Consider the following 10,025-nt stretch of genomic DNA (forward strand, 5'->3'; position numbering starts at 1 on the left):
CAGACATTGAGTTACTTGCTACTTCGTTATTTTTGAATGCACACTTTTCTTACCTACTACATATGAAGTATACAAATAAGTGCTAAATACCCATTAAATTTCAAATCAGAATATGGTGTGCTTCAAAAGTTATGACATAATTAATTGTGCCCCTCTTAAAAATTACATAAAAAAATCACTTCTTTTCATAATTTTTTTTTTAATTTAAACATTTATAATTCAAAAGTTATGCGGCAAATTGATCCAAATTTGGTTAGAGGCTTCAAGTATGCGTCAGTGAATTATATCCAAAAGCAACCAGCTTATATAGGTTACAACAGTGAAAATAAAGCTAAATAACACAAAGGTTACCTGTTTTTTAGATTTACCCATATGTGCATCGCTCATTTACTAGAAAAGTGTCACAATCCAAAAAAAGCAAAAGAGCGAGCTTAGTAGGCAAAAATGAACGTTACTTATTTCTTATGATGAGTAAAATTTGCATTGCTGTAAGGATTACCAGAGGGTACAATTCCCGTTCTGCGTTATCGTGAAGTGATAAAAATAACACCTTTGCACCGCATTTATTTCGGTGTTAATTTTATACTTTTCACTTCACTTCACGATAACGCAGAACGGGAATTGTCCCTCAGTAGTCATTAGAACAAGATGTGTATTAATTTTTCCCTTGGGAGTTCAAAACTTTATGCAGTTTTTCTCGAGTTTTTAGTTTTTTGAGTTATGACAGTATTGAAGTAAAGGAGTGATCACAGCGTACGGCAGTGCGCGCGAGTGACGAAAGCAGCCACAGTAGCATGCTGAAATGACTCGCTTATATATACACGAGATTTGGAAGTTTTTATTCAGACGTCCAATCGACATGTTTGAGGTATCGTTGGAAAGGTCTTGCAGAGTGTGTCCAGAAAATGTATTCAAGCTTCATAAACGATTAACCGGACTCTTAAAAATTAGGCTAAAGTGTTGCGACACAAAAAACGTTTTTTTGCTTTTGCCGGTTTAAGGGGGTATGAGGGTACACCCGACATATTTAGTGTTATTCTATAGGCCAACACCTTTTTAAACAATACCTTATATATTAAGTTTCGGCTACTAGTTGGAAAGATATAGAACTAAATGTGTTTTTTTTCGTGTCTCCACTACGAGATGCTTTGCGATGTGTGTAGCGTCTGTATGTACCTTTAAGTCATTTTTTTCAAACTTCCAAGAATTAAAGCACCAAAAAACCTAAGAAGGTTTTGTTCCAGGATGTTTCGATTCGTAGGCCTTTGTGGTCATGGCTGGTGCCTGAAATTCGAAAAAAGGCAATTTTTTAAACTACCACTGAGGTCGCACTACTCATTCCATACCATTTAAGTGGATATCAGTAGAAGGGTCTTAAAACAAGCTATCTAACGCTGTCTTTTGCGTTTGTAAAATATAAATATTTCATAACGTTATCGTCTGAAAACTAAAAATCGGGCTGCTGGAAATATAGATTTTATTCTAAGTTTCCACGAGTCTAGCCCAAAAACTTAGCTTTCATTTAGTATATAATTTATATCTGGGAAAACTCTCGTTGTGGAGATATTACGATTCAAATTGAAAAAATGTCGCTCCAAAAAGGGTCAAATGGTTAAAAATTAACATATTCCTCTAATTTGGTTATTTTAAGATATAAAAATAACATGCCCAGTTCCCTGAAAAGAGTGGCCATTCCCCGATTGCCACCTAAATCGAAATTCCCTGCAAATCGGGGACAAGTTGACAAGTTAAAGGATGCAGCTGTGCTAATCACTTAGTACATGTCTTGGAAACCACAATTTGTGTGTATTTTAATGCTTTTCCAGTCACATACCGGAATTGTAATATTTTTCACCATTTTAATTGTAGTTATGTACACTGTATTTAACTATGCTACATGGGTTTATCATCCGCACTTAACCTACCTGGGAGGATGCATACAATATTACCTACAGTTGTACATAAATATGTATGTATGAATGCATTTAGTTCACCCAATGTGCCGCTACTACTTACATAAAATGTATAAATTGCCACTGTGCAAAACTACTTAAGAAAAAATCATTAGTTTAATAGCACGAGTGCAACACCGTCCACGTGATAGAAGTAAAACTTCTAAAAAAGCACAGGTGTGCGCCCCACACGCGGTAGAAATCTTAACAACAATTAAACTACGAGGCAATTAGACGAATACAGTTGCTTATTGTATCCAAAGTTGGTACCAAGTTGATACAACGATATGATCATTCTTTTCGCTTTATTCCGTATTCGAAACATCGATTGGAATACATAATTTAGATTTGGATAACATTTTTAGCAATTTATTTGAGAAGAAAAAACATTTAGATTATTGTTTGTATTTTGGTCGATTTTAAATTTGCTACCCCAAAATAATTGATATCAAATAAAACACCTCTTTGAGGTAAAATTTTTGAGTGACGAAAGTTGAACTAGAAACACAAAATTTATGATATCAATTTCGTGACGAAAATTATACGAATTTTTTAACTGCCTTGGAAACGTACGGAAAATCTTTTTTTATTTATTCGGAACGTTGCGAAATTCCGTCTACTTAAAAAATGCGTATAATTCTCGTCACGAAATTGATATCATAAATTTTGTGTTTCTAGTTCAGCTTTCGCCACTCGAAAATTTTACCTCAAAGAGGTGTTTTATTTGAAATGTACATACATAAAAACTAACATAACTTTATTGTAAAAATGCGTCTTAATAGCATATTCCCTAGTTTTTTAGAGGGCGTACAACCCAAAAGGTATTGTATGCCACCAAAAGAATTTTCAATATACATATGTATAAATGTATGTACATACATATTTCTCGCAAAGCATCCTTGTATTTAAGAAACAAAACAGAACACCTATCCGCGATGTTGATTCGTTTCTGTCTCGCCAAGGATGACATGATATGAAACTCTCTAATTTTGCTTCCGTGAATCTCAGTTCAACCCGTTTTCTGACTTGGCAGCAGTGATCGGACTTCTACCACATTGTGGTAGATCTGCCACGTTTTTGAGCATCTAGCACACAAGGTCTGAAATCTACCACATATTCGCGTTTTTGAGTAGTTTTGTTTTTGCCCGACATAATTTTCTTAATTTTAAGAGCAAAAATTTTCCAACGCTAAACACTAAAAAAAAGGCAGAATGGGAGGATAAAATAAACTTTAACAAATAAAATTAAAAAAAAAAACTTTTTAATATACAACGCTTTTATAAATGGACTAAAAAGTAGAAAATAATATTTCTCAATCCCACAGAATTTGTTTTGATAACTTTTGATTTTCAAATTTCAGCAAAAGTCGTTATAAACAACTAATGACATTGAAAACGAAAACGTGGAGCGCATGCAGTACAAAGCATTCGATTTCATTGACAATAGTCAAACTACATAACATTCTACAGCGAAAGTACAAATTTGAGATCGATTTTAAGCGGTCGCTATTCATATGCCCACATACATACATATGTTACTTTTCATATCAATTCAAGTGTATTACATGCGCCCCACGCTCATTAATTGTTTATAATGACTTTTGCTAAAATTTAAAAATCAAAAGTTATCAAAACAAATTCTGTGGGACTGAGAAATATTATTTTCTACTTTTTAGTCCATTTATAAAAGTGTTGTATATTAAAACGTTTTAATTTTTTTCTACTTTTTAGCCTTGTCTGTACAAAATTTTGCAATAGGTATTAAAATAATTCAACTTGTGAAAGAGAACAGAAGACCATGCAAGGAAAATGTTGTTTGCTCACATTTAGTATAACCGCCCTATTCCCACAACACTGACAAAATTCATCATATGACTATTGTCACAATTACTGCGCCTAAAACACAATATAAACACTGTTTCGCCGTTGTCACTTACTCAGTAGGTCATAACAATAAAACTGACAATTGTCATACGACAGCTTAAAATAAATTTGCGGCATATTATTAGGCGCAGTAGTAAAGGCAATAGTCAGCCGCTGAGTCATACATACATACATACATAAGTACATACATACATATAGCAGCAGTTTATTTCAATTAAAGAAATGGCGTGTCGTCCATTTCCGCTGTGACGTATATAAATAGTGCATATATTTAGGCGCAATATTTAACTAATTCTGGCGGTGCGACATCTAGAGTCTTCTAATTGTATCTCCTTGATATGAAGCCTACAACGAGGTTGATATCTAGAATTTTCCATAGATAGCTTTGCTACATTTATAGTAGGTGCATTCTTTTGCAACCGAGCTACAAAAGAACACTCGCTTAAATGACGAAATACACGCAAAGCAACAAAACAAACTCGGCTATTTATCCGAGCTCAGCCAGGTCTGTTAAAAAATACGCGACCTGAAGGGTAGTGTTGGTAAGTGAAAAAACTGCTCTATTGTGAATTGTTAAGGGGAAAGTGGAGAGGGAACTTTTTGCTTCCTTTTATACGTGACTTATATATTAAAAGAGTATATATATTACACAAATACCTCGCATAATTACTTATTTAAATTAGTTTTTGTATATAAATCCCGTTAAACTAATCACATTATGGGTTGCTTAAGTAGCTAAAAGGAAATTTTACCCGAGTTGAGCGTTCTTTTGTCGCTCGCTTACAAAAAAATGCAGCTAGCTTAAATGGTGGTCTGGACCAGAGAAGCGCAGTGAGTATGATCAAACTGAATATATCCCACTCACCATCCATAATATGTTCTACTTATATGCATTCATATTTACTGAAATGCCCCGAACGTCATATCCACCCTTAAACAAGAGGTATCTATCATACTCATACCAGGGATTGGCATGGTTGAACTTCAACTGTTTCATACTCAATCAACACTGCTGCTTTGTATGACTGAGCAGCGGCGTTGGCTGAGTAGTATCGATACCTAAACGAAATACAGCCAATTGAGCAGTGGTAGATGCTCAAAAAAGTGGCAGATCTACCACAATGTGGTAGAAGTCCGATCACTGGCTGTTATAAGCATCGTTCACTTGTGGTGGCCACACCACACAAGGTCTGAAATCTACCACATATTCGCGTTTTTGAGTAGTTTTATTTTTGTTCGACATAATTTTCTTAATTCTTAAGAGCACAAATTGTCCAGCAATAAACATTAACAACAAAGCCGAATGGGAGGATAAAATAAACTGTAAATAGTAAATTTTCTCAATAATCAACTTTTCGACAGGAAACGTGGTTTTATTGTGTTAAATTGCAAAATATATGATTTATAAAAAGAATTAATAGCGATTCTTGTGAAAGTATTAGCAAATTTCAGTGCGTCTAAAGTTCCTAAGACTTTTTAACTTTTTCCTGAGGATTTGTAAAATCGGCAAATCCCAAGTAGCGGTTTCTGGAACGTGCCACATTTGTTCGCTACATCGTGATGTGATAAAAAGAAACGCTGGCAGCACTCCGAAAAGTTGCGGAAATCTCTCAAAATATGTTCGAAAAATATCTTGATATGGAAGGAACTGCTTAACAAAACTAAGAGCAGTTTTTTGCAACTTCATCTTGCACTTTTTTATTCTAATTAAAATGTTTACAATTTAGGTGAAACCTTGCAGAATTTTTTTAATTTTTGTACCAAACTTGATCGAAAACCTGAGATCTACCACATTTTTTTGAAATCTACCACCTTTTTTTCCAGATTTTACCACACACATTTTTTTTATAGTCCGATCGCTGCTTGGCAGTACTGTCAAATAAAGTTGGACTGAACAGCTGACAAGCAAAATAGCGAGCTGCCACTAGATACGCACCAAATACACGGATTTAATTTCAATGGATTTCCTGCAAACACATTAAAAAATTATAGTGTTTGCAAGAAAAAACATTTTATATGGTAATTTTTAACACTAAATAACTAAAAAGATATTAAAAATCTAAAATATTTGCTTGTTTTGTTAAATAAAAAAGGTCACAAAAATTTGCTCAATAAATCTCCCAATAAGATTTTCGTCGCTGTGGAAATATTGGGGGATGTTATAAAAATGAACCTTTTCACAGTCCTCTCACGAGAAGAAGAGTTTGGGCTATCTATTTTTTACTAATATTTACTTATTTTACTAAAATTAAATGGGATATGAAACTGCATAGTTAGACTTTTCCTAAAAATTCTGAATACAATACAAAAATACGAGAAATAATGATGGATTGAGTGGAGCACCGACGCCTTTACTATCGGAATATCTCCGTTATTCTTCCACCTAGACTTCTGACAATTTGCAAATAATTTCATTTGAATTACAAAATAAGTATATGAATTGTCAGATGTTTACCTAGTGACAAATTTTTACCAAATTTTTTGCAACATGAGCACTTTCTGACGACTATTTAACTTTCGTTTAGGCTTCTTACAATTTTTACCCTACTTTATTATGTTGTCTTCGATTAAATTGATAATTTTCGGAACTTTACCTCATCACTTATTTTTCGAAAAATAAAAATTGCATGTTTAACCCCCGACCCTCACTTTATACTTCCAGTGAGAGTTCTGACGGCCTGCCTCTCGCTATATCGGTAACAACCGAACCTGTGAATGTTAAAAATTCGACTTTACCGAGTGACCCCTTCCGCTACGTAGCCAGCTCTTAGACTATATCTTTTATCTAACTATAATAATGACGTATCTTTTAAAAATTCGATGAAAAACGTATCATTTTGATCCATTTGGATCAAAACGGCAACACTAGTCGCAAGTGTAAACGAAGCGAGAGTATGGGGCGTTCATATAACAGAGTGCTTAAATTTATAAGAATATCTGCTTGAGAAAGTTATCGGTTTAGATGAATACCACTATTAGGTGTGCAATATTTCACAAAAACATTATGTCTTATAATTGTTTTGAATGATTACACAGCCTCCTTACCGTCCATCCGTTTGGGCATTCACAGTGGAAATCTTTGTAGCCGTCGTAACAAGTACCGCTATTCTTACATCGGGTAGAGTTTCCGTCTACGTCCTGGCACTCATTTATTATCAGATTATTTTCGATTTGCGTGGCACGGCTAAGAACTCGCCGTACCCTCCCCAAACTACGACGGATATTTAATGTCTGTGCGCGGCCTCTGGTCCGATTTTGTAAAAATGAGAATCGTGCTCCTAGAATGTGCAAATCTTCTTTGAACGATTCCAAGAGTGACCGAACGCTCTTTGTAGTTAACACATCCTGATTAAGTGGGCGTAGCTTTGCATCTTTATTTTTCACAAGATTGAGTATATCAACTGAATTAATGAAAATACATCCTTCACCTTTCACGCGAAATGTTATATTTCGGGATGGTACTGATCGAATAATTAATTTTCCGCTATCAGTTTGAAATTGTGGTTGTTCATTGTAGTTTTCAGCGGCATTGTTAATCGCGCCCACAATTGTCATCAGCAGTATCGTTTTTGAAATCTTGTAAATTATCCACATATTAATTTTGGCACAGTTTACCATAATCACTTTTAGTATATGAATGTTACACCTAAAAGAAATCGATCCACTGTCAGCGAAACATACGCATAAACTGCACAAAATATGCTTAGCGTCTGCTTTTATACCGAACACCCGACTAAAAGACAGGAAACTTTTGGGGGCGTTACCCTGAAGTGATTGCTCCTATCACATAAGTATGTATGTATGTATGTGTGTAAGCTCATGTACATATATACAGTGAAACCTGCTTAAGTACCCCCCCGCTTAAGTACCTAACCCACTTAAGTACCTAACCCGCTTAAGTTTTGTTTAAGTTTTATGGGCAATGTGAATTTTTGAATGTAATCTGAAGAAAATCCCTCTCTCAAGTACCTCCCCGCTTATTTACCCAACCCGCCTAAGTACCTCAATTTTTCGTACCCCATTTACCATTCTAAATATAATTTTCCCCTTTTAAGTGCTCTTTTGAAATTCCTTAAAATATTTACATATTTTGAATCTTAGTGGCAGCGTTACACATCTTCGGCAAAATAATTTAAAAAAATCAACGGTAATTTTTAGCCACTTAAAACCTGCACATTACTACGTTAAAATTGAATGGGCTATAAAACTGTATACTCAAAAAACATATCTGAGAAAAAAAATTTATTTTTGATGAATTTTTTTCTTCAAGTGTTCTATAAAATCTTAAGCTTGGGTTTACATGGTATTTGTTAGGGAATTAACTGTATTTTAATTGAAAAGTCTTAAACAAATACGTATAATTCATCAAATGTTTATGTTTTATTCAAGGTGCGCTGTTTGGACTGCATAGAAAACGGTGTTCTTTTTTGTTGTTTGATTAAATTGGTGTTTAATATATTTTATTTTTAATAAGTTCACGTTTTATAGCTTATGTATAGTTTGGTATGTACATTACTATAGGTTTGATAACGTATATATACGCGACGTAGTTAAATATGTGCTCGCTGTGAGTATTTATTTCCAACTGGTTCTGTTCAGCCTACAAATCCAAAGAATGTTTATGTTTCATTCAAGGTGTGCAGTTTGGACTGCATAGAAAACGGGGTTCTTTTTTTGTTGTTTGATTAAATTGGGGTTTAATTTATTTTATTTTTAATAAGTTCACGTTTTATAGCTTATGTATAGTTTGGTATGTACATTACTATAGGTTTGATAACTTATGTATACGCGACGTAGTTAAATATGTGCTCGATGTGAGTAGTTATTGCCAACTGGTTCTGTTCAGCCTACAAATCCAAAGACCTGGGTACGTGGGCGAAAGCTCGCTCCCGCTCACGATGACGTAGTCAGTTAGAGCTACCAGATGTCTATCGTTGGTTAAAGCTAGCATGTGGAGATTGTACATGCCGCCCCCAATGCTGAACCCAGCATGGTAACCCGAAACGACGTAAGCAGGCAGCCTCCATTAACCATTGATTGAAGATCCGAGGTAATTAGAGGTAAAATAGAAGGTTAACCTTTAACTAACGAGGTGGTGGTAAATTTTACCCTCTCTTTACATTTTTTTTAAATTCTCTCTTCCATTGCGCTCAATCAATTTAATTCTCTTGGTATCTGCATATTGTCATCTCCATCATTAGTGCCATCACAATCAGCTGTCATCCCGGTGATGATTGCCATCGCTATTTCGAGCATCTTTTGACTTACTTGTGTTCATTCATTCATTCATTGTTAGTTTTTCTGAGAAGTCGTTTTTGGCTACAATTGGTTACAAGCAAAACGCCAATTATAAACTCTGTATAATTATTTAAAGTATATTTATTAAATTAATAAATAAACAACGGTCATCTTGTTAAAATCTGTCTTTGAGTGACAGATTATCAGAAGTGGTCATGAACCTAAACGACCTCACAGTAATGCAGCTGAAAAGTGTACTGCAAAAGTTGGAGCAAAAGACGAGCGGAAACAAGGCGGAGCTAATTAGCAGATTACAGCAACTGGACGAGGAGGTGGTAAGCAAAAATATCGAGGAAGAAATGACGACGCTAGGAGCTGCCCCCAGCGATGGTGCTGGTCAAGAAAGGAGCGATGCATCAGCGAGTAACGATTCGGAAGTCAGGAAGCAGTTGGAGGAACAGGTGAGTTGCCTGAGTGGTGCCGTAGAGCTATTGACGGCACAGCTGCAGACTCTTCGTTCATCGATGCCGAACGCTCTGGTGACCACGATGGGCATGCAAAGTAGTTTTGGGCAGAGCAGTTCGTCGTCGCGAGATACTTTATCGTTCAAGCAGTCAAACATACAGCAAGCAGACACGCAGTTGCTGTCGGGTACATCACTTGCCGCATCGTCGTATGGACAGTTGAATGCTATGACGTAAGCGCAGGCGCCGCCAACGTTTCCATTCCCTACAACGACTTGGTTAAACAATACAGCTTATGGTTCACAGCCGATTTCAACGCAAATATGTGCGCCGCCGTCGACGCAAACGCAATGGTCAACGTTTCCAGTCTCTACAACGCCTTGGCTAAACAATACAGCTTATGGTTCACAGCCGATTTCAACGCAAATATGTGCGCCGCCGTCGACGCAAACGCAGTGGCCAACGTTCTCATCGACGCAAGCGAACGT

The 10,025-nt window shown here is 35.7% G+C and overlaps 1 protein-coding gene across 1 annotated transcript in view; it reads right to left on the reverse strand.

The window, feature by feature from the left end:
• The window catches only part of LOC118739767 (cubilin homolog), a gene marked incomplete at its 3' end in the record, with an annotated part of 488,997 nt that extends 481,497 nt beyond the window's left edge, over positions 1 to 7,500 (reverse strand). The window contains 1 exon segment of the mRNA XM_036471274.1: positions 6,881 to 7,500. Within this exon segment, the coding sequence (XP_036327167.1) occupies positions 6,881 to 7,453 (573 nt within the window).
• Positions 7,501 to 10,025: the final 2,525 nt, after the last annotated feature.

The sequence above is a fragment of the Rhagoletis pomonella genome, unplaced genomic scaffold (genome assembly GCF_013731165.1).
Source record: "Rhagoletis pomonella isolate Grant_MI unplaced genomic scaffold, Rhpom_1.0 Rhpom_scaffold_00005, whole genome shotgun sequence".
In the NCBI taxonomy this organism is placed as follows: Eukaryota; Metazoa; Arthropoda; class Insecta; order Diptera; family Tephritidae; genus Rhagoletis; species Rhagoletis pomonella.